The sequence below is a fragment of the Grammomys surdaster genome, unplaced genomic scaffold (assembly GCF_004785775.1).
Source record: "Grammomys surdaster isolate TR1022 unplaced genomic scaffold, NIH_TR_1.0 128, whole genome shotgun sequence".
In the NCBI taxonomy this organism is placed as follows: domain Eukaryota; kingdom Metazoa; phylum Chordata; class Mammalia; order Rodentia; family Muridae; genus Grammomys; species Grammomys surdaster.
In genome coordinates, this window is record NW_021604586.1 from 1,377,900 (window position 1) to 1,403,430 (window position 25,531).

Here is a 25,531-nt window from a genome sequence, read left to right on the forward strand (position 1 = left end):
TCCCTCTCTCTCTCCCCCCCCCTCATCAGGAAGTCACACTTTCAAGGGCCCCCAGGGTCCCTCCCAGACCCTGTGCTGTGGCTTGGGCTCTTCTTTCCACTCTGATCCGTAGAACCTCTCCTGGGGTATCCAGATAGCCACATCCCCAGTCACAGAGCACACTGTGCACTCACTCAGCACTGAGTGTGGCTACATCACAGCTGCAAGGAAGGGGCTGCTTCTCCCCGTTTCCTCTTTCAGGTGTGGACAGTGGGGCTGAGAAGTCACACCTGAGTTCACCCAGTCTCGTAGCCTTTGAACAAAGGCCTGACTGGACTCCAGAACCCAACATTCCGTTGTTCCCCCCCTACCCCCAACCCCCGTCCCCCACTGGTTTGGAGCATGGCTCTAGACACTTGAGTATAGTGCACAGACACAGACACATAATAGTCAACCACACTCAACACATATATTTCCCATAGATTGTTCCTGGAGATTTTAGGCTCAGATCCTGGGCACGGACAGCAACAGCCCAGGCTTCCCCCAGACCCCCTGTATGCCTATCAAACAGACAAGTGATATGGAAAAAATAGAAAGGACCAAAAGTCCCAGCGACCATACTCCACCCCACCCCATCTCCCAGAGTCTGTCTTCTATGCTGTGAGGCATAGATACGGAGACTACAACTATGCAACCGAACAGCCCTCGTTGAGTGGTGGCCCTACCTGTCCCTGACACTGACCCATTAATCTCTTAACTCCAGACCCTCTGGTGAGATGGTCTCATGAGCAGTCAGAACTGTGTGTACTTATTCTCTTCGAGGGATCCAGGTTCCTCCTCTGACTAGCACTTGGGCTCCAGCCTTTTCTTTCTCTCCGCATTAATTCCCTGGCAGAAATTCCAGTTGCTTGGGGGCCCATCGTTTCAATAGTCTGATGGCCAGAGGGAGAGGGCCCGAGGGTATCTCCTGCCCTCCCCAGACTGTTAACGTTCACAGATCCCAGTCCAAGTCCTCAGTCCTGCGTGCCTATGACACACAGGGGAGAGAGCTTTGCATCCTTTGAGGCCTGGAAGGACTCACGGATGGGGTGAAGGCGGGCTAGTTACCTGTCCTTGGCTGCCTGCTGGGATAGCCACAGTCATACCTGACTCTCACACCTGCCCAGATAGACTACATCATTCCCTTTAATTTGGTGCCTGGACCTGGCCTAGCCCCTCACTTCCCAGTCGCTGGCTCAGCACTCTTACAGGGCAGGGCCTTGGTCCTTTTTATAGCCCAGCTGTATACCCGCCGTGCCCATGCAGGTTAGCTCTGCGTTCAGCTCCAGAAGGACCAGAGCGACGCTTGAAGCATTGTAAACGTCGAGCTGTCCTCACCCTGCAAGAGGCCACCCTACTCCAGCACCCCAGGAAGGCCCTATGATGACCTAGAGAACAAAGGTGACTGACTCTGGAGACCCAAGTGTGGAGGCCTTTGGTGGCCCCGGCTGCCAGTCTCTGGTGTCTTCCAGCCTCAGTGCGGCCCCTCGGAGAGTCACTGGGGTCCCCGTAGCTAACAACAAGGAGAGCCCCTGGGATTGAAACTAACAAATGACTGAGGCCTGGTGGCCTTGGGGATGAGAGTCACACTCTCAGGCTTCCTTTGTGGTAGAGAAAAGAAAACAATTATTAGTCACCTTCTGATCTTGGGAGACTTGATGGGACCATGTCATGCAACCGTAAATTTTAATGAGGCCCATCTGCAAGGATGAGCTGAAGGACCACGGGGGTTGGTCGAGTGTCTTTCTGCTGGACACTGGCAGGGCTAGCACGCAAACTAAGACAGGCGGCCTCTGGGTCAGCTCCGACCCATCCCTCTAGCTTCTTCTACCAGAGTCTGGCCAAGTTATAGACACGGAAGGGCATGGAGGTGAGGGTCAGGACCCTTATCCCAAACCTACAGTCTTTCCACTTCCCCACATGATACTTTGCCCTCTTCCTCCCACCTTCCCTCCTTCTCAGCTTCTCCTTTTTTTCCTCTCCAGTGCTGGGGATTAAGTATGGGACCACTGAGCTATATTCTCCCACCCCTAGGTAAGCTACTTCAATCCCCCTGCCAAGGCCTCTCTGCTCGCTGAGATATGATGCGATTATGGGCCTGTGTGGGCCTACACTTGGCTTGCTACAATATCTTCTTGTCCTTTTGATCAGTTTTCTGTTTCTCCAGAGAGAAACATACAGATCAAAAGAGGCGGCCCACCGACTTCTCCCCAGGTTCCCTGGGGTGTGACCACACGCACTGGAGCTCCAATGGCTACACTGCTGCTTGAACTCAGAAGTGTGAATGGACTCGTTTGTGCCTTGGGCTCCTGTACGCTAAAAATTAGGTTTGTGAGACTGAGATGTGTTCTTTGGGTAGTGACGCTGTATTCTGTCAGTGCTGGGTGGTGTGTTTGTTCTGCTCTCTGTCTGTGTGTCTCTGTTTTTTAATCCAGCCAGTTACAGACAAGACCATCGGGAACACTCTGGTGTCTGTGCCCACGTTTCCCTTGTGGGTGTGTGGGAGTTACATCACAAGGCTGTGGGACACACTTACGGTCACCTTGAGCAAGAGCTGACCACTCTTTTTCGGGAATGCTTGTAAATATCCCCACTTCTGAGGTGGGAATGAGTGCCCTAGGACAGGGGTACTAAAAAGGGCATTTCCTGTTTGTTTGTTTGTTTGTTTGTAAATACTGAAAAGGAAAAAAAGGACTTCACAAGAATTCCCGCTTGCTATGAACCTGTTCACAGTTCTTACGGTCTTAAAAGACTGAACATGTAACAAAGCACACATGCCCTAACGGTCACATGTAAACAAAGCATACCTGCCCTGTCGCATGTAACAGAGCATACAGGCTCTCACTGCCGAGTGTGCAGGGTTAGTTGACTGTCATCTTCACCAGACTCGGAGAAAATTTTGGTAAGGGGGAGAGAAAGATTGTCCACATGTTAGATAGCATGTCATGTAAGCATGACAGGCGTGCCGTACCCACAACATTTCAACGATAGAGTTGTCAAAACCGGAGACCTACATGATGGGACCGGCTGTCCTAACGATGTGGACAGAAGAAATCTTACTGCAGGCCATCGGGAGCCACTGAAAGAGTGAGAATCGATGTCATTCAAGGACGAGCTACCTGATGGATCATCCAATCCCCGATGGTCACCCTAAGCACGTTGTCATAAGACCGATGCTAAGTGAACTCAGTAGGTTCTATTATGTGTATATAAAGTTTATCCTTGTAATAGGTTATGCATGTGTGTGTAGCAGTGTTAACTAAGGAAGAAGTTGTAGTTTGAGGAATAAAGGTAGACATGAGAGGAGTTGGCGGGGGTGGGGTGGGGGGGTGATGCAGATCCACAACTCGTGTATGACATGCTCTTAATCAAAAATTCAATGTCAAAAACAGAGCCGTGCACAGATCCACGGCCGTCCTTTATCACGGAAAAGTATAAGACTGGAAAAAGGTGTCTCCCTTCTCAAGCCTGCCTTCCCAGTGGTTGTCCCTGCTGGTGGTCTAACAGGCCGCTCCGACCCTTTTCCTTTTAAAACCCCTCAGGATTCTCCTCCATTCACCACCTTTCAGGACTTTGTTCCTCTTAGATATGGTGGGGTGTCTGTAAATTCAGGGAGAGGTCCACCTTAGCCCTTGCTTCAGCCCTTCCAAAGGGCACCCAAAGCCCAGCTGGTTCCGAGCTCTGTGTCTCTGTGACTTGGCTTGTGTTCTGCCAATTTCCAGACCACCCAGTTCCGGGGTCCATCCGTATGCCCTTGTTTGGTGCCCTCAAGCTGTTCTTTGTGTATCCAGAGACTATTATTAAGTCAAGGGAGGACAAGGTAAATGCAAACCCTGGCACCACAACAGCTCATTGGCTAAAGAGATACTACTGACAGGGTAGTGGCGTATACAACATGGACACACCGCATCTGACCGGAAGCGAGAGCGGGCTGTTACTAGCTTTCATTATTCTGCTTGAAACAGTGCCAAAATGGTAAACTTATGAGCAATGTAGTCCTGGAACTTTCCATTTAATATTTTTATACCATAGTGCCAAGGGGAGGGGTTGGTTGCCAGCTGATGGGCTTTTTGGAAGTGAGTGATTCATGGGGCAATCCTGAGTGGATCAATACCTTGACAGACCCAAACAAGATTTAATAGCATTACTGAGAATTAGTTATTGATGGACACTTTAGGACTTGGGGACCTCCCTGGAAGAAGTAAGTCCCTAGAGGTATCCCTTTGAAAGACATATTTTACCCCTAGCCTTGTTCTCTGTCCTTCTCTTTGCTTCTTGGCTGCAGTGAGTTGAGAGGCCTCCTCAGCCTACAGCATGCCCCCCTCAGTCACCCTGTCCTACCTCAGGCCCAGAAACAATGGAGTCTGACAGGTCTGAACGGTAACCTTTGAAGCTGTGAGCCAAACAAGAACTTCCTTCTTGGAGCTCTCTCTCTTGGGCATTTGTCCAGTGGGACGGCCACTGGCCGGTCCTGTGGAGCCCGTGAAACAGGGATCGGGTCACAGGTGAGCAGGGACAGGCTGGTTCATCTCAAAGCGGCCAGGTGGGGCTTCAGATCTTCAATAATTCACTGCAGTCCATATTAGGCAATGGGGTTCCCGAAAGGACCAAGAAAGAAGATTTGAGCTGTCTCCAAAAAGCACAAGGGGCTCTCACCCTAGGGAACTGGCCTCCCTATTCCACAGAGCAAACATCTGGGACCCACACTAGAGACAGTGACGTACCCCAAGCAGCAAGGCTAGAGAGTGAGGGGAGAGGAGGGGAAGATGGGTAGGAAAAGAGGGCCCTCAGGAGCCCCCGCTTTTTTTTTTCTTAGTCAGATATGATGGCACATGCTTGTTACCTCAGCACTGACAGGGCAAAGAAGATAAGATTCCTGGGGCTCAGTGATTATCCAGCCTCACCTGGATCAGCCAGTGTCACATCCTAATGAGAGAACTTGTTTAGAATAGAAGAAAGAGAAGAGAAGAAGGGGAAGGGAGAGACAGAGACAGAGACGAGAGAGCAAACGAAGAGAGAGTGTATCCAGGCGTTAGCTCCCAAGTTTCCATGCACCACACACACATGTATTGATAGACCACAGAAGAGCTGAGTCTTTATCATGTTCTTGGGGCACCAAGACTATCCTCGAACCTTCCTGTTCTTCTCCAGTCCTCCTAGAGACCTGGCATTGAGCGCTGAGATCCCTCCCTTCCCTTTTGATGTGAAGGCCTGTCTGCACCTCTGGAGCAGTACAGTGGCTATCTCAGCCTGGGCCTCTGGAGCGGCATGGTGGCTCTCCCAGCATTCTGGAAAGAAGTGGCATCTGTGGGTTGTTTTTTTCCTTCCAAGCAAGGAGGGGACAAGCGCTTCCATGTGTCATGAGCACACGCTTTGATGGGGACCGATGAGTCACCAAGCCGCACAGGGAGGGTTTTCACGTACATGGTTTGTGGGTAAGCCCTCTTTCTGCCCTTTAAAGCAGAATTCTATTTGATTTTTTTTTTACCCCCTCCTTCTCCTTGTAGATGAGTTTTCCAGACATAACCAGGAGGCAGCGTCATCATTTGGTATGACCTCTGTCTCTTGGGAGGCTGTGGTGGGCAGCGGGGTGCTGTCATGCTTTCAGGGTGGCATGGTAATTGAGTAGCCACTGGAGGAGAGGACGGTGGCCCACAGTTCTGGGTTAGCCCTCAGTGTCTCCTGCTGCCCACTGGCTTGGCTCAACAAGAGACTTAAAAGAGCAGCCACAGCCATCCACACAGGAATTCACCCTAACTCTTCCAGAGGTGATCAGACTTGTCCAGTGGGGTGGTGGCGCAGGTCTGGAGAAGGAAGGGCTTGGGGAGAAGCTGATTGGCCAGAGTTGGTGTCAGAAGCCTGAGGCCCTTGTGGTATCAGGTGCTTTGAGTTTGCAGGGTGGCCCTAGCACGTACCGAGACCCACAGACAGGTAAAGATACTTATGGGGACAAAGTCAGCTCCTAACCGAGCTGCTCTGTGGTAGTAGGGTTGTGTCAGGTAAATGTGTTGTTCTTGGAGTGGTAGAAAAACCAGTGCAAATCTACCAATGCTTGTGTCAGACTCTTTGCAGGGTGACTGTATCTGTCCTTAGATGAGATAGATTTCCAGGACCATGACAATAAAGGATACCCAGAAGGTCGGGGTCTCTTCACACTGGCCAAGATGGCAGCAGCCATCCGTAGCTGCTGCCTTACAAGGCCCTTGTCAGAGCCTGAGTCCCCTCTGTCCCAAGCCTCCCAACCAATTCAAAGGATTTTTGAATCCATGTCTTACTAGTTCCCAAGAGAGGCTCACAGGCCTTCGTCTCATGGCTGCTTAAGAGAGTTGGACTGTGTCACCCTGGCTCCTGTGATAGGGCCTCATGCCTGCAGTTCAGTGCAAGCTACCCAGCACCCATATGGCTCATAGGTGTCTGTAGCTTCAGTTCCAAGGATCCAACAGATACCATCTTCTGCCCTAGATTTACACATGGTACATGTACATGCAGGCAGGCAAAACCCTCAAGCACATAAAAGAAGTAAATCTTAATTTTTTTATTTAAAAAAAAAAAAGGCAACTCATAGCTTGAGCAAACAGTCCACAATGCCAGGGGTGGTGTTGGCAGAAGGAACACGAGGTCATGTGGTATCCCCAGTCAGGAAGCTTTAGCTTAATCAGCCCTGCGCCCTAGCCGGGAGACAGTCCCACCACAGTGAAGCCAGGTCTTCCTATTCCAGTCACAGCTTCACAGACATGTTTGAAGCGTGTCTCCCAAGTAGCTCCAAATTCCACCAAATTGACAGTGAAGACAAGCCATCACACACATTTGAGCCAAACAGCTCCGCCTGGCTTTGATACTTAGTGCCAGGCCACGCTGCAGCCTTTACTGTCGGCGTACACGGATTTGTCATGGGTAGGTCCTGGTCAGTTGAGAAGGCCTGCTGCCGAGGCCACCAGGCCCAAAGCACCGCCAGAGTGATCCTTTTTTGTGTGGGTTGAGACAGGGTTTCTCTGTGTAGTCCTGGGTGTGCTGAAACTCACTCTGTAGACCAGGCTGGCCTCAAACTCAGAAATCCGCCTGCCTCTGCCTCCCAAGTGCTGGGATTACAGGTGTGCGCCACCACCGCCCAGCTTGCCAGAGTGATTCTTAAGCTGAGGCTGGGAGGCAGGACCTCAGTGGGCCTCATTTTGACACCTTCTAGAAGGTTCTAGAGGAGTAGTGGGGTGGGGGAGGATTACACCCAGCTTCTTCCTTTTACAACAGTGCCTCTGGCAGTGTGTGTGATGTACCTGCTTGCAGAAGCAGGCAGGAGGGCAAGCAACAGGAACTGGTTTGGAGTAGTTCCCAGCAGGTGTTGAGAAGGAAGAGCCAGGCGCTCAGACCTATGCATGATGGGACACTAATGCTATTGCTGACACAGGATCCCAGATCACCTCAGTGTCCCCTGAGCGTAATGGCTCAGTAGTGTGAAGAGGGTGGGAACTGATGCCCATAGAGGCAGTTAGTAAGAGCACACTCTAACTGGCATGTTTCCAGGACCACCAGCCACCCTCGTTTCCCCAGACTAGGATTCTGTCCCCGTTAAAAGATAATGCCACGTCTCCCAGTCCCAACCCCAACAACTGTCATTCTACAAGCTGTGCCTATAGAGCTGACTACTCTCAGTATCTTAACACAAGTGGCATTACGTGAGGCTTGGCCACACGTCAGCATTTCTTTCCTTTTGAAGGCTGTGTAATATTCCTCTGTGTGTGTGTGTGTGTGTGTGTGTGTGTGTGTGTGTGTGTATGTATGTGTATGCTACAGTTGGTTCCTAAGTTTGTGAACTTGGGTTGTTTCCATCTCTTGGCTGTTGTGAACAATGCTACTGTGAACAAGGGTGTGCAGATAGATACCTTCAATGTACTGACACCCACAAAAATACCAATGTACCACCCTTCTACAATACACCAGGCTGGGGGGGGGGGAGTTCCACATGAGCACGGAGTCTCTTAGGTTGCTTCTGATGTGTACTCAGGATTGAGCATATTAGCATGGTTGTCAGGGTGGGCGTTAGTACCGGGGAAGGTTGTGGGAAAAAGACTTGATGTGTGGGTGGTTTGACGGTGTCCGCTGTTGTGAAAGGAAGATGCTGGGTAGAGAGTCCTCCCCCGTGGTTCCTCTTTGCCAAGGACCATACGTCAGCTGTAGCTGACGTCCCTTTCTGAATTCTCCTGGAAGTTCTTCCTGCAGCCTGCCAGGTCCCCAGGTAGTTCTCTCTGACATCACGGATGATGCAGGTGTGCAGGTTGCAGGTGGCTGAGCCCAGTGCCCAGCCGGCTTGAGGCCACACGGGGCTGGGGCTTAGGCACTGTGGCAAGGGCCAAAGCAGGCTTTGGGGTGGTAATGCAGGCCTCATGGTCCACTGAGGAATCAGGGAACAGACCGCTAGGATGACTAAGGAAAAGAAAACCCAGCATGTTCCAATGGAGGATGAGTTGAGGGTCTCTCTCACTGTGGCCCCTTGGTGAAATGGTAGGGCTAGCTATCTGGCTGGCTCATGCCGGGTGTGAGGGGCCAGGGCCCCAGGCAACTCTCACCCACTGCTCCCCGGGCTTGTGGGTTTCCCAAGACTTCGCAGCCAAGTCCAGCTGTCTTAGAACAACCAGAATTCACTGTCTCATAGCTCTGAGGCCAGAAGTCCAAAGTCAAGGTTGTGGGCAGGATCTTGTTCCCTTGGAGGTTTCTGAGTGTATCTTTGACTTTGGCCAGCTTCTAGGGACTGCAGGCAACCCTTGGTCCTTCTTACTTCTGGCTATGCAACTCAGCTTCCTGCCTGTGCCTGCACGTGTTGTATGGTTTGTGTGTGTGTGTTAAGTGTCAGCTTCCATGTGGCATTTTTGCAAGGGTACACATGTTGTATGGTTTGTGTGTGTGTGTTTAAGTGTCAGCTTCCATGTGACATTTTTGCAAGGATGACAGTTCAGAACCCAGCCTAGACAAGCATAACCCTGTTTCCTAATAAGAGCAGAGTCAGATGCCTAGAGTTCCAACTGGGGTATAACTTCTGGGGAGACACAGTTCAGCCCACCCTGCCAACAGGATGTCCCTAGACAAGGAAATGGTCCCTTCCATCACTCCCTGATGTTTGCCCCAGGTCTGTCTACCCTACAGTCAGCCAGCAAGCATGTGAGTTGAATCTTGCTTCTTCTGGGACTCTGGAGTCTCCAGGGTTTCCTGAGAGCCCTTGGTGTAGACTGCCAGGCCCTACCCAGCTCTGCGAGACTAAGTCTTCATTTGTCCCAGACTCCCCCACCCCTGGGTTCCCTGTCCGTGGCAGTGGTTGGAAGGATGTGTCTCTGAGGTTGATGAGTCTCTTCCTCCTTGCCCTAAACAAGCTGCCAGCAGCTTTACTCCAAGCGGCTCAGATACCTTGTACAAACTGCGGAGAGAGCGAAAGGCTCATCCCTGTCTCCAAGGAACATGAACTCTGTGGGAAGCACACGGGTCACCTGTGTGATGATCGGTTTGTGCCTGGGATTCAGTACAAGTAGGATGTGGTACCCAGCTGTGAGCCTGACACCTCGGTGGGTCATCCACTCACCAGCCAGACTCATGGTTACCCAGGCAACCAGCTGATGCCCAGAGCCAGTAGAGCAGGACACCCACCTGAGTCCTGCTGTTTCCATGGTAGCGGTAATAGCTACAGGGAGGCTGCCTATGATGGTCACTTAGGAGGCTGAGTGTCTGAGCTCTGTCCTTTTTTTTTCGGACAGAGTACCTATCTCCCCAGGGACTGGCTTCTTAGGCACACATCAGCTAGGCTCTCCAGCTGACAGGAAGGGACCACAAACACTGAGGAATGGAAGGCACGGGTTTTAAAAGATATTTATGTGTATGGGCGTTGACTCCATGTATGTCTTTGCTAGGTGTTCACATAAGCCAATAGAAGGCACCAGTAAGCTCCCCTGGGATTGTAGATGTAGATGATTGTGAGCTGCCGTGTAGGTACTGGGAGCTAGGTCCTCTAGAAGAGCATCTCTTAACTGCTGAGCCGTCCCTCCAGCCCCACGTTCACCCTGCTTGATGATATGAGGTCAGATTACGAACATGGCTATCTCAATCCTCTCTGGCTATCGCTAGCTATGTGGCTTAATCGCTCAGCCTGTTTTCTCATCTATAAAGTAGAGTTCACCTTCCCGAGGTACTGTTGAGATTACAGAAGTTAACGTGCAGACCTGGGGGAGATAGCTTAGTAGAGCCGTGCCTTGCAAGCTTGGAGACCCCAGAACCGATGTGAAAAAGCCAGGCATGGTAGTGCGCTCTTAAAATCCCAGAGCTGAGAGGTGGAGACAGGTGGGTTCCTAATTGCTTACCGGCAAGTTCCAGGCCAGTGAGGGATTCTGTCTCAAATAATAAGATGGAGGACTCCTGAAGAATGACACCTGAGGCTGACCTCTGACCTCCACTTGTATTCTCACAGACACGACTTGTCCATAGGAACCTACATGAGAACCCACACCCCCCTACACACACACACACACACACACACACACACAAACACATATACAGACATACACACAAGCACACATACACACACAAACACATATACAGACATACACACAAGCACACATACACACACAAACACATATACAGACATACACACAAACACACACACACACACAAGCACGCTTGCCCCTTATAATGTCGAGCAACTTCACACTTTTACACTGGGCCACATTCAAGAGGTTCCCTCTTCCTGACGACTCTAGGGCTTTGTCAAGTTGACAGCTAAAGCTGTGACAGTTTCAGCAAATGGGGGGGTGAAGGATCTCTTCGGAGCCTGTGACAAAGGAAGGATTCTCATAACAGAGCCATGGCGTTCGCCTGAATCTCTGAATATTTCTAGATGACACGGGCCCACCCTGTGACAAAGGCAGCCTGCATTTGCAGCGTTTTGGTGCTTTTATTAGCGTGCTAATTATCCACCACAGTGGGCTTCGTGCCGACATTTTCATAGATGTATATGATATCTTTAGAAGGCCGACTGCCCGCACCAACATCTGCAGCCCATAGCGAGTGTAGAGTCTCGTTGGGCATAGCAGTCAGTCTGCCTGCCTTTCTTGCTGGGTGTGCAAGGGACTCTGGGGGGACAAAAGATTCATTAGTAACTTTTCTTGTCACTGTGATAAGAGTGGCTGATGGAAACAGCCAATGGGGGGGGAGCAGTTTGTTCATGCTTGCAGCTCGTCGTGGGGAAGCAAGGATGACAGTGGACAGGTGGCAGCTGCTTTTATATGATAGCAACAAGGGAGTAAAGAGGTAGAGCCAGGAGCACAACCTGCCTACAGCCTTCATCCCTCATCCTTACAACCTGCCTCCAACAATGAGGCTCCACATGGGGAAGGTCCCACCACCTCCCAAACCTGCGCCAGCAGCTGGGGACCAGGTAGGGGATATTTCACTGTGAAACCATATCTTGGAGGAAAAGCCCAAGGTGGGGTCCCTGTTCAGGCCTGTTCAACCTGCACCCTATAACTCATATGCAAGAGGATTGCTTTGACTGTGGCCCAATGCAAAAATGTTAACTTATTTGACATTATAAGGAGTGTCCATGCCAGTGTGTGTGTGTGTGTGTGTGTGTGTGTGTGTGTGTGTGTGTGTGTGTGGGTTCTCATGTGAACTTTGTAGATGGCAGTATCAAAAGATTGGACACACCCACGAGCTGGGGGCTTAAAGACCCTCGTGTCCCCTATGGAAGGAGGCAGTAGAGGCTGTCCTTTTGCCGAACACAGAGCGGTCTGCTCTGTGGAGCAGCAGAAGAGCTGGACCTTAGGCATAGCAATGGGGGCATAGCAGTACCCCATAGCTCCTTCTGTGGTGACAACAATGAGTGTCCCCTGTCTGGCAGCCACCAGCAGCTGCAGAGACACTGTGTGACTGGTTTGGCTGAGGAGCTCGGTTTCCACTTAAATTTTCTTCTAATTAAGTTGACTGTCAGAAGCCCCCTGGGTCCAGTAGCTTTCGGACATGCCAGACAGTTCCATGCCAGACCTAGAAATAAAGTGTCAGAGCCATCCTCCCTAGCTCAATTGTGGTTCCATCTCCTCAGGGACGCCCTCCCCTCCGCAGCTCCTCAGAGTACCCGTGACAAGTGACGAGGAGCATGCGTATTTGTCTGCACGCGAGCCTCAGAGGCTGCAGCAAGCAGCAGAGCTGTGGGGCCCCCTCCCAGTCCTCGGGAAGAGCGTTTCCAGTACATTCCGAGCCACACCTCCTGGTGAGGGACACCCACCTGATGACAGCTAGTCTCCTGTGGAAGAGCTAAGAGGCTCCACTCTCTCGGGCTCAAGAACCCCAGTGTCTCGTTCCTGCTTCTACCTCAGGAACAGTTTCCAGAGAGATGGCTGGTGTTGCCCAGGTAACATCCCTTCCCTGACAGGCAGAGAGGGTGAGGACGGCCATGGAGTGACTGGCTCTGCCAGAGGGGAAACAGGAGGCTCTGCCTGCTGGTTCTGTTTATTGTTGGCTGGTTGCGGCTCTGCCACAGATGCTGGGAGCCTTTCTTAGTCTTGGCTGCTCTGGACCACTGCCTCCTAGGATTTGGTAGGTGATAATATTATCTACAGTTGTTGTGTAGCCAGGAAGTAGCTGAGGTGCTCCGTGCCTGTTGTTTCACGGGCAGGCACAGCAAACCTTTGGAAGTAGTTATTCTTTTATTGCTGGACAGTTGAGGGACTACAAACAATAGACTGTAAAATCCCAGGGTCTGTCAGCTCTTCCTACCCCAGTCTCCTTAGGGCTTAGCACAATACTGGGCACGTTATAGTAGAATAAGGCATCCCATGATCTTAGTTGGGTGTGTAATGCGTGGGTGGGTGGGGGTGAGTGGGCAGTGAATAGACGGGTAAGGATCGGCTGGGTGAGTGGAGAAACTCTTGGATGAAAGATAGATGAGTGGGTGGCAGATGGATTGGTGAGTGAGTAGGGAAATGGGTAGATGGATATGGATGGATAAGTAGAGGAATGGGTGGTGAGTGGGCTAAGTAGATGGAAGACAGGAAGGTGAATGGGTGAGTGGATGGATGGATGGATGGATGGATGGATGGATGGATGGATAAGTGAATGGGTGGATGATTGGGTGGGTGGTTGGATGGATGGATACGTGAATGGGTGGATGGATGGGTGAAGGATAGGTGCATGAACAGCTGATGGTCAGGGGCTGGAGAGATGGCTCAGTGGTTAAGAGCACTGGATGCTCTTCCAAATGGACCTGGGTTCAAATCCCAACACTCACATGGCGGCTTACAACTGTCTGTAGTAGCTCCAGTTCCAGGGGACACCCTCGTGCACACACACATATAAGCACACAGAACGCCAAGGTACATAAAATAAGGATAAATAATTTTTTTCTTAAAAAAAAAAAAGCTAATGGTCAGATGAATGGATAGATGGCAGAAACAGAGCTGAGATTTGAGCTGAACTCTGCTTATTGCAAAAACCCATACTCTTAACAGGCCACGCTGCTTTTAGCTCTGCCTGCCCACCTCTGTCTTCCTAGGATAGCATTTTATATATTTTAAAATAGCTTCCTTGAGGTATAAGTTCTATGTCATTAAATGTAGCCGTCGTAAGTATACTACTTGCTGATTTTAGTAAACTTTCGGGCTTGACCAACTGTTATCCCAGTCTGGTTTCAGGACATGGCTACTACCCTAAAGATACCCTGTGCGAATCCCCGCTGCCCCTCCGCAGTCCCAGCACTGGTTGGTTCACTTTCTGCCTGTAAATGGACTTTTTCCTTTAGGAATTTCGATTCCTTAAAAGGAATCGTACAGTGTATGCCTTATATCTGACTTCTGTCTCGAACACAGTGGCCATGAAGTGACCCGGGCTGTCACATGATACAATCACTCTTTTTTGTCTGGTACATGGCTCTACCGGATCTTGTTCAGCCATGAGTTCCTTCCTTGAAGGAGTTTGATCTCTTCTTGGTTGATACTTGGTTGCCTCTGTGAGACTTGGCTTTTCCTTCCTTTTTTTGGGGGGGGGTGTGTGGGAAGGGTGTTAAAAACAATTACTGGGCTGTGTAGTGAGTACATGCTTAGCATGTTCAGACTGTCAGACAGGCAGGGACAAAGCTCGTCAGTGGCAAGAGCCCATGCTGGGTTTGATCCCCAGGACGAGAGGATGGGGAGGAGGGACTGTTGAATGGTCTTACCATGTGACTGTCCATTTTCACATCCCCCGCCCCCAAGAGCTGTGCACTAGGATTGGTTCGACCACATCCTTGTTGCCAACACTTGGTATTGTCTATCTTTTCCATCCCAGCCATCCCAGTGGATATTTCTGTATCATTGAAACATGCATTTCCCCAGTAGTTCATAACGGTCAATTATCCCTCCCACCCCCATTTCGTTTGTTTGTTTGTTTGTTTGTTTTTCTTTTTTTTTTTTTTCTTTTTTTGTTTTTTGTTTTTTGTTTTTTGTTTTTGAAACACAGACTCAGGTAGTCGAGGCTGGGCTTGAACTCTTCCGTAGCCGAGGATGACCTTGAGGTTCTGCTCCTCGCCCCACCCCCACCCCTACCCCCCTTCCCAGGTTGGCAGGACAGGTGTGTGCCATCATAGCCAGCTGTGAGCATCTTTTCACGGGTCTTCTCCCAAACTGGGATCTGAGTCATGAACCACGGCTTGGCAAAGGTCTGTTGATGAAGGGCCAGATGGCAACTCTTTGGGGCTCTGAAAGCCACACTCACTCGGTTTCTGTCACATATTCTGTTTACTTTGAATTTTACAACTCTTAGAAAACCCATAGGGCCATTTTTCTGGGGTGGAGGGGGGTGTCATTGTGTACAAACAGCCAAGGCTGGGTTTGAACACAAGCTGCATGTTGCCAGTCCCACACTAAGTCATGTGTTATGACACCAGTCATGTGCCCAGTCACGAGACAGCTCCAGGACCCCTGCCCCTTCTTCCCCTACTCAGGTCAAGGACTCCAGTGGCTCATGAGGCACACACTGGACATGAGCCACTCATGACTTCTGGCAAGGCAGGCTCAGTGGGAAGACTGTGTTGCCTCCAGAGAGCTGGGATTCTCGAAGTGGCCCCATCTTAGCACCATGACTCATTGCCTGCTGAGCTCATCAGAGTTCCTGGGATGATGCTAACATGTCACCTGGGGTGTGGCTAAGGACCTGGAACCCTGGATATTCTGCCCTACCCAGCCCCTCTCATGTGTCTCACCCGCTAGTCACTGACGTCTAGCCTGTGGGTTTATTCCTGGCTCTGACCTGCCACCATGCATCCTTGACACCTTCAGTGTCTCTTGGCTAACCCATCTCGCCTGTCCCCTTGACACCACTGGTCCTGAGGGACATGATAGAAAGGGTGAGACCTTTAGAGGCTCTACAGCCAGTTTTGACTCGTGTGCCAGTTTGGTTCTTCATGGCTACCTGGCTTTAGACTTGTTACTCTTCCCCCCTGGCTGAATCAGGATTCCAACAGCCCCGCCCGCAGCAGATGCTACGGCCATTCTGTCCCACTCTCAGTACCATCTGCTTATGCAGGCTGCCCATCATGGGCACCCTGGGGTAGTGTCCTGGATGCTTACGGCCTTGAGAACATCTCGGCTTGGGCAGACAGAAGTGTTAGAGTAAAGGGAGCCTGCAGGCCTATGGTCCTGTGCTCCAGCTGAGTCTGCCTGTGTCTGAGAGCCCAAAGTAGGACTTTCTGCTGCCCACAGAGATGGCATTGTCTGGTTTCCATATCATCATGGTAGAAGGTGCCCACCCCACCCCCACCACCCCACAAGGTCCTTAAAGTTTGGGGTTTTTAATTTTTTTTTTCTTTAATGTAGAGATAAGCATGATTTCCATGATTTCACTGGGTAAATCGACGATCTGAAATAATTTATTTAAGGTCACTTAGCGAAGCCTGTGTCCTTTGCGTGGGAACACGGCTGCCTCTTGTTCCACCCATATTTCCAGATCGGACTGTGGCCGTTAGCACAGATGAAGCAAGCATGAGAACCCTGGCCAGACTTCCCCCACGACTCCAGTGGAGCCGCTGGAGAGCCATCTTGCCGTCAGGTTGCCAACGAGGAGAAAGGTCTCCCCGTCTCTTTCTCACTCTCCATCATTTCCTTTCATCGATCTGCCAATCAGAAGTTCTTTGAACTCAGTCCCGTGGCTGAGAGGCTGCTCGCAGGGCGGTCTAACCTTTGGCTAAGACTCCAGCTCCTTAGGGCTTTACAACAGTGCTTATCAGAACCTAGCTAACAATGTGCCTGTTCCTATCTGATGTTAAGTGAATGTTAAGCCCTTGTCCCAGCCTTGGCATCGTGTCTGAACACTGTCTCCAAAGCAGGTATCCTGCTTATACAATAGTCATCCCTCAGCAACAAGCGGGGGACCATCAGTCAGTACCAAGACCGGGTCACTGAAGGCAAGGGATTGGTCTCTGAAGCTAATTTACTCAGGCACTGAAGATGGTTCCTGCTTGCCTCTAACTCCCTTCCTGTCTCAGTGGTGGTGGTTCTCAGCCTTCCTAATGTTGTACCCCCCTTTAATCCCAGTTCTCATGTTGTGGTGACCCCGAAACCCCCCCCATCGTAGAATTATTTGGTTGCTACTTCCTAGTTGTAATTTTGCTACTACCGTGAATCATCCTGTAATGTAGGATGAGCAGGATATCTAATATATGATCGTCTGTGAGAGGGTTGTTTGACTCCCAAGGGGGTCGCGACCCACAGGTTGAGAATCAATAATGCACTATGGCGGCTAATTCTTAAGAACTGTCATGGCCGCCCACCTAGAAGGCTGGTTATGTTTTGTAGAGTTCTTGTTTGAAATAGCATCTCTTGTTGGAGCCCATGATGGCTTTGAGTATGTGTGTGTGTGCGCGCGCGTGTGCGTGCATGCGTGCTTGTGGTGCGTGCGTGCTTGCGTGCTTGCGTGCATGTGTGTAATGGAGTGAGTGTCAGAGTTTGGTGTCTCTCTTAGTTACTTTCCTTGTGTTTGAGGTGGGATCTCTCCCTGTGGCTGGAGCTCACTGATTCAGCTAAGACTAGCTGGCCAGCGAGCCACAAGGATCTTCCTGTCTCCACTTCCCCAGTGCTGGGATCGTAGGCACATACACTTAGCTTTTCTACGTGGGTGCTGGGGATTTGAACTCGGGTCTTCAAGCTTGCCCTGCAGGCATTTTCCTGGCTGAGCCACCTCATGGCCATGGTCTCTGGCGTCCAGATGAGTATCCGATTGCAGGCATGTGCCACTACAGCCATGTTTGCAGAGTTTACATGAGGGGTAGCCAGGACTATGTATGTCACATTAATGAGGGCTATTTCTGGATTATAGGATTTTCGAGGTGTTTTTTTTTCTCTCCTCCTCTTTATGCTTTTCGGTATGGTTTCAATTTTCTTTAAAATGAGTGCCTATCATCTTTATAGAAATAAGTAATTCTTTCAAACATAATAGCTTGCAGCTGGCCACCAAAACGGTTCCACATTGGGAGCTTGCACTGTGCACAAGTAGAGTCTGCTGTGGGATTGCTCTGAGGATGGATTGCCCTGGTGATCCTCACTGTGGTGAAAGAAAAAAAGAAAAAAAAAAAAGATCTTTTGACAAGGACATGGTTCTCTAGTACACATTGAAATCCGTGAGACCAGAGCTCAGGGGAAGGTCAGTCACCAGCAGCCAGAAAGGCACTAGTGATGGGTTCAGTGCAGCCTGTTTGTATCAGGGTGTATTTTGTCATTAAAGTAATAAAGTTAGGGACACACTCCTGAACACCCTCTTCATCATCAGCATAACCAATTTAATTGTCACGGGAGGTGCTCAGCCTCAGCAGAACCTGCCATGATTCTTTTGTTCTCAGAATATGCAAATCTGAACTGGATCTGGTTTTCTCTTCCTCCCCCTGCGAGGTAGCCAGTGTCAGCCTCAAAGGATCAAGGAACTCTGTGGAGAACAGAGGCTCCAGCACAAAGCCATGAGGTCAAGGGGGGGGGGGGGAGAAGAAGAGGGAGAGGGAGAGGGAGGGAGGCGTGGGGGTGGGGGAACTAGAGTAAAGACAGGAGAAGAACCAGATGAGAGGGAAGAATTTAAAAACACCACCAGAAGCTGGGTGTGCTGGCACTCACCTGTAATCCCAGCACTTGAGAGGTGGAGGCACATGGGACTGCACACCACCCTGGGTTGTTTGACCCCCTACCTCAACAAAACAGAAAAACATCTTATAGATATAGAGTTTTATACATGCAGGCCGCCACAGGGAATCGGCCACAAGCAGCTCGCTCGCACCAGGAAAGCAGGGACTGTGTGATACGGGATGGGTGTGCTGTTTGTGTCCAAAGAGACAAATTACGTGCCAGAGCTTCGTTCACGTTGGCTCCGCTCTCTGGGCTGTGATTTTTGGTGTGACCTCATAGAGGAAATGAACTGTGTGGACCCAAGATTGACATGGGTCCTGCTGAGCCTGGAACGAATCTCTCTGCCCAGAGACGTGGGACCTAGGGCTCTAAAAGTCAAATGATTTCTTAAAGGAGTCATTCTTACCCTGGTTCCATCCCTATACATTTGGGTTGGGATATGCCCTCTAAATATTTCCAGGTCATAAGATTGTTGAATAATTCTTAATTCAGAAATGGCCCAGGAAGACCCTAGTGGCCTTCAGGTTGAGCCTGGGTTATCAGTGAGGGCCCCTTCCTTTCTCTTTTCCCCTCTCCTCCTTCAGTGTTTGGCTCAGAGGTCATGGTATGTCAGCCCTCCCCCCATCCCCCCCCTCACACACACCCCACCCCCCGCTGGCGGCTGGTGTGGGGTGCTGTGACTCTAAGATTAGGCTCTCCTGGAGGAGCAAGGAGTTTAGCATTAAGTGCTGAAGCTCATTCTGTTGTCCCAGCAAGCGGAGCGGCACAGGGCCAAGCAGGCAGCCACAGAGACAGAGATGGGAGGGGAACGCTTGGCTTGGACCGCCGCCCTCCATGGCCTCTGTTTCCATGATGTCAGAGAGGCGGAACTAAGGGTGCCTCAAATCCAGGAGGCCACAGCCCTGCCCTCCATTCGGGTTTGGAGGCAGCATTGAGCGGAGGTGAGCGTGCCTCTGTTTTCTTCGCCCGGTTTCCTCCAGCCATCCTGGACTTGATCCCCACCTGGCTGCAGCTGAGCCTTCATCCTGACCATCCACCTCTTTGTCTGAATGCCACTTGCCAAGAGAGCTCATAGGATCTGCCTAGGCAGAACCTTGGCTCATTGAAAGCCTTCTGTGGGCCGGGAACATTCCCATTCTTAACCGTGCTTGGTGACTTGGGGACTGAGTTTGGCAAGGGACTCCCGCGTAAAGACCAATTTCCTAATTCCTTTTTATGTGTCATTGGGAACAGGGTGGGAAACTGCCGTTCCGGGCGTTCGGAGCCTGCCTGTCTGCAGACGCACCCTTGACCTTGGATGGAGTCTGTTTCTTTCTTCATGCATCCATTTCCTTTTGGGGAAAATTCAGGCCAGGTTGACAACTTCCCAGGGCCTTTTCACCCCAGCCAGAGAAGTTCTTTAGTCATCTTGAGTGGTTTGCTAAATCAGTGATGTATTCCCGTCTCTCCCCCCCTTCTCTCCACCCAGAAAAAGATTTACAAATACAAGAAAGTCCTGAGTAACCCGAGCCGCTGGGAGGTTGTCTTGAAGGAGATACGGACGCTGGTGGACATGGCTCTAACGTCCCCGCTGCAGGATGATTCTATCAACCAGGCCCCACTGGAAATCGTCTCAAAACTGCTCTCGGAGGTAAGATGCTCCCCCCGGCTGGATGAGGCCCTCCTTTCCTCTAGGTGCTCTGTTTTTACCTCTGTCTTGTACTTAGCCCCCGTCTGAATGAGCAAGAGAGATCAACCCGAGGTATGTCATCCTGCAATGGGTGCTAAGGAAGACAGTGTTTCTCACCAAACCATCGAGGGCATTGAGACTGGGGCTTGCCAGTTCTAGTTGCCTCCAACTTGTCTGGAGGCGTAGGGGACTGTCACCTCTGCTAAACCCTAAGGCAAACCCAAGTTTTGGATAGTGGCTCTGATAGCAGCCACTGTAGCTCCCAGGGTCAAGTGCCAACTCTGTGGACCTCTCAAGCCCCAAAGCAGTGGGTCTCACCTGTCTTGATGCTTCAACCCTTTAATACAGTCCCTCATGTATGGTAACACCCCCCCACACACACACACACACAAATCCCCTCAGCCATTAAGTTTTTTTTTTTTTGTTGCTACTTCTTAACTGTAGTTTTACCACTGTATCGAATCACAATATAAATTGTGTTTTCCAGCAGTCTTAGGTGACCCCCGTGAAAGGGTTGTTTGGTGACCTCCCCCAGGGGTCAAGACCCACAGGTTGAGAACCCCTGCCCTAGCTGAAACCTTCTGTTCTGCTTTGTCCTGCTGGGGCAGCATTTCATTCTGGTTTTGTTCAGTCCTTGTCATCTTTCTGTCCCAAGTACCCTTAGCTGTCCACCTGTAGGTATTGTTTACCTTGCTTGAGGTTTAACAACCAGACTTCGTGTGCGTGATACAGGTGGCGGCAGGAAATTGTCACACATATAAGAAATTGCCAAACAATAGAACAAGGCAAAAAGGTTTTTGTTTTTGTTTTTTTTTTTAAAGTGCTTGGACTTCAGCACAATGGCCATTTCCAGGTTCTCTTTAAAGATGGAAAAATCTGGCTACGTTGGGCAGCTACTGTTACTAAGCATCCTGTACTAGAGTGTGTGCCAGCTGCTAACGGTTACGGGCGGGAGAGTAACCCCTTTCCCCTGCCCTCCCGTAGCCCATGTTCCATCAGGGGCTACAGCAAAAATGGAGAGGAATCAAGAGTCAGCCAGTGAGTTGGTGGGGGAGGGGAGAAGGAGGAGGGATACTCCCAAACCTCACTGTCACCCCCTGGGATCTGTACACTGCCCTCAGGACGGTGTCTTGCACCCTAAATAACCACCCTGGTCTCGTTTATGTGCCTGGCTGGCCGCTGGGGATGCTAGGGTTGCCTGTCCCCTACTCAAATAGTCACAGTCACCACCCAAGTGCTGTCTCCGTCCCCCTCTCTGGAGAGTTTCATCCCCTGTGTCCCAGTGCCACTTCTGTGACTGTTCCTTCCCCTGAAGCTCCTGCATGTTCCCCTCATCCCTTCTCTTCTGTCCGAGGCTGGCTACCACCTTGTAGCCCCAGAACTCAGGTCCTCTTTGATGCAGAATGCTGGGGGCCCCTTCACCTGGAAGAGCTGCCAGACAGACAAGCGGGGTGGATACATAGCTGGGGGGAGAGCTAAGCTCTGTAGAGGGCCGTGTGCTGGTGTGAATCGTAGTCAAGGTTCAGAATCTCAGGGCCTCCTGCCCAGCGCCCAGCCCTGACTTCAGGCTTTTTACCCAGTGTGAGGGAAGGTGGTTCACCCTTGAGAAGCCAGACAGATAGATTTCCAATCACATATTTTACCCGTTGGTTGGACTTCAGGAAGTGTTTATTTTGGCTCACAGTTAGAAGGCACGCTCACACTGGGGCAGTTGTAGCAGCAGGAATCTCTTTTGAGGTTTCCCAATATAAGACCTTGCTGGCCTCATTCATAAAGCAACAACCCAGGGACACGAAAGACAAGTCCACACTGGCCTAGAACCTTTACTCCAGGGCCACCTGACTCTTGCACCTGGATGTGACATTGTCTAGCCCTTCAGTTCCAGCACAGTGGGCTGTCCTCGGGAAAGTAGAAGATCTTCAGTATCGGCCTGTGGTAGGCCCTCTTACCCATCCCAGAGATGGTGCTGCCCATTTAGTGGTGGGTCTTCCTACCTCAATGAACCCAAATTTAGAAAATCTCTCACAGAGAAGTCCAGGTTTGTGTTTCCATGGTGATTTTAGATTCTAAAGTTGCTACTGAAGATTAGCTATCATAAGCAGTTAGTAGCTTTGTAAAAAAAAAAGCCATTGAGCTACATAGCTGGCTAGGGACTGCCCCCAGGTTCACCGGTTGGCTAGGCTCACATTCTGATACACTGATGGCTTCATAAACCGAGATTAGAAAGACAGCTGGCTGAGGTAGGGCACACCTGTAATCTCAGCACATGAGAGAGAGATGGAGAAGCCAAAGATCAAGAATTCAGTATTATCCTTGGTGACATAGTGAGTTCCCAGCCAATCTGGGGTGCATGAGACCATATCTGGAAAAAAAAAGTTAAACAAAAGAGAGGTGACTGAGGATGCCTCTGTGGTTAAGAGCATTTGCTGCTCTTCCAGAGGACCCAGGTTCAGTTCCCAGCCCCTAAGCAGCAGCTCACAACTGTGTGGATACAAAACATGCACCTACATATACACACGCAGATAGAACACTGATACACATAAAATAAATACATCTATTTAAAACCCCAAACCGACAAAATCCTATGTAGGAGAGAAGTCTCCCTATTCAGCAAACAAGATGTTCAGAACAGGGACTTCTCAGAGAGATATATGGGTACCCACACAGCCCAGCATAGGGAACTGCCCCAGGGTTGAAAGCTATATCTCCGAGCAGAAATAAAAGCTTTGGACTCTGGCCAGACAGAGATTCAGGTCCCCACTCCAACACTGTTTTCTTATACATCGGGGTCAGTGGCTGCTCTGTGATCAGCTCCAAGGAACTCAGTCAGTCAGAAGGTAGTTAAAAAAAAAAAAAATCAAAACCTGTCATTTTGAAGCAAGGGCTGGTGACACAGCGCAGAGGAATAAAGGCTTTTGTCGCCAAGCCTGATGACCCCAGAATCTCCAAGGCAGAAAGAGAAAATCAAATCCTGTGAATTGATCTGACTTCCACCTGTTTTGCTTTGACATGGGTGTATCCCATGTACCGGATGGATGGATGGATGGATGGATGGATGGATGGATGGATGGATGGAGCAGAGGAAGTTTTCAAAGTAAAAAATGAAACAGAATCAGTGTACAGAGTGGAAAGCAAATTGTCTGAAGTTCTAAAAGCTCATTGCTACCGTAAGAGAAGAGAAGAGCTGCCTTTCATCTGCCGTGACTCAAAATGACTAGCGTTTTTAAGAGTCCTCTAGAAACAGGCCCTCACAGAAGGAAAAAAACAGTACTATCGTCAAAGAAGCACTCTCTGTTTGTACTTTACCCTCAAGATGGTGGGCGGCCCCTGCTTGGTGCTTAGAGCCTCTGCCTCCATTTCCTGTACCCAACATCAGTGGGACAAAGGCAGATAGATGTCCAGCATAGTACCTTTCTTTGGCCTTCGCTAGTGCAGAACTGCTAAATGTCCTTACTCCCCATCAGCCTGTTGTATCGGTAGGCACAAGGTCCTTGCACAGTGCCACCTCTGATCAAATCAGGAGTTGCTCTCAGCTCCAAATGTGGCTTTTATGAAATACAAGTAGACTCTGGTAACAGCCTGGGTCCGTCAGAAGAGACCCAGTAGATGGGCGTCAAAGAGAACAGCGAGTGCTTTGAAATTTCCCATGATTCTTGCCATGTCTTCACACACACTCACAGGAAGGCCATAATACAGTCAGTTTAACAGATTCCAGATCCAGGAGGAGAACAAAAAAGCCAAAACAAGTTTATTAACCTAATTTTGTTTTAGAGGTCTATTGCCCAGATGCACATTTAGCTGGAACATCTGAGAGGCACTCCATGGTCCATCAGTGTACTTGAGCCTACCTTGAGAACCGATGAAGTAACATGGATCTAAGATAAAAGGTTTACCCAGCACCGGGTGTGAACGCACAGAAGGTCTGATTTCTTCTGCGTTATGAGCCTGCACTCCGGTTCTAAGGAGTGTTGTTAAAACCCAGTCAGAATCCACAGACCATAGTCCCATGAGATGCCGGTATCAGAACCCCCATTTGCCAAAGTAGTAACAGAGTCTCAACAAGAGATGAGTCACCCCAGGCTTCAGAGCTATGAGACGTGGGTGGGAAGCTCAGGTTTCCTTTTACCCTCTCTGTTCTGGTTGTTGTGGAGGAAAAAAAAAAAAAACACCCTGACCAAATGTAACTTAGGAAATGAAAGAGTTTATTTCCACTTACAAGACACAGTCACTGAGGGAAGTCAGGGCAGGAACTTGAAGCAGAGACACCATGGAGGAACGCTGTTTGCCAGCTCACTTGGGCTCATGCTCAGCAAACTTTCTTATACAGCTCAAGACCGGCTGTGTAGGGCGTGGTGCCGCTCATAGTGGGCTGTGCCCTCCTGCGTCAACCAACCATCAGATCTTGATAGTCCCTTACGGACAATGCCCACATGCCAATCTGGGCTGTGTTAAGTTGAGAGTTAACGATAACTAGGAAGTGTAACCGCTTTCCTGCCCCGTCCCAGAGTCGCCGTGGTATGTTGAGTCAAGAACGTGATCGCTGTATGTGGTTGGGGGTGATGGCTGGGAGCACTGGAAACAGCCTGCAGTGCTGTAGACCCCTGGGATCAAATGCCCATTTTTGTTGATTGTGTTTTCCTTCTTTCTCCGCCCAATTCTTTAGAACACAAACCTGACCACTCAGGAGCACGAGAACATCATTGTGGTAAGTTGCCTGACACCCCCTACCTTCCTCCTCAAGCCTCAGCCTGATGCCCAGACTTTCTTCCCAGAGCACAGCATGCGCCACAAGCCACAGGCCTTGAGTCACTTGGCTGCCCACCCCCCAGCCCCCACCCCTCACTGCAGACCCCAGCTGCCTGGTGGTGGCCGTGATGGTCGGTCTTCGGGGTTCACTGTGAGCAGGTCTCAGTTGCTCTCTCATTTCCAAGTCTCCAGCTTGAGTAACTCCAGGCCATCATCACCCTGTCACTGGGCAGGTAAACCTGCTCTTTCTTGCCCTAGCTATGTCCCCTAATTAATCCACTACATAAAACCAAGATGACACCCCTCTGGTATATAGAGTAGGCTAGTCTTTTCTCAGAATTCAGCAGTCGGTGTTCTAAGCACCTTTGGGTGTAAAATATGTTTCCTGGACAATTTTAAGCTCTGAGACACCTAATGGGAAAGAGAGACACGGGATTGGAGTGGTTGTGGGTCTCCCTTCTCCCTGGGGATCGTTGGCCACAGGCCCACAAGGATGAAGGGTCCAGCTGATGAGCAGGGTTTCAGATGGCCCATGAGTACAAGCAGTAATAACAACACACTGGGACCACCTTCGGGGAGACAGATCTGTACTCAGGTGAATCGAGGGTAATATAGTTTGGGGAAAGGGATACGGAATATCCAGGGTGGGCAAAGATCGTTGGCTGAAGGCTCAGGTACCGAGATGCCTCATTAGCGTGGGGAGACATTCCAAGAATCCCAGGCGCTAGCTGGATGAGTTCTTACTGGGAGAAAAGAAGCTGAACCTGTGATCTTAACTAAGGCTACATGACATTCCGGAAGGCAGGCAGAGGTGTGTGAGGGTTTCTGAACCCCCCCAGACAAGGTCAGAGAAGGAGAAGCCTTCCTGGTTAAGGGTGTCCTCCATTTTTCACAGAGCCCAGAAGGCTAGCTGGACAATGGTAGACTTCGACCTTAACGAGCAGGGCGACAACTGATGACGTGTGTTGTATGCCCAGCTGTTAACCTG

General features: G+C 50.3%; 1 protein-coding gene across 1 annotated transcript in view; it reads left to right on the forward strand.

Annotated features, from left to right (window-relative positions):
- The window catches only part of Cmip (c-Maf inducing protein), a 203,001-nt gene that overhangs the window by 134,475 nt on the left and 42,995 nt on the right, over positions 1 to 25,531 (forward strand). Inside the window, exons 4-5 of the mRNA XM_028752396.1 lie at positions 19,597 to 19,758; positions 24,461 to 24,502. Of these exons, the coding sequence (XP_028608229.1) occupies positions 19,597 to 19,758; positions 24,461 to 24,502 (204 nt within the window). The remainder of the gene's footprint in view (positions 1 to 19,596; positions 19,759 to 24,460; positions 24,503 to 25,531) is intronic.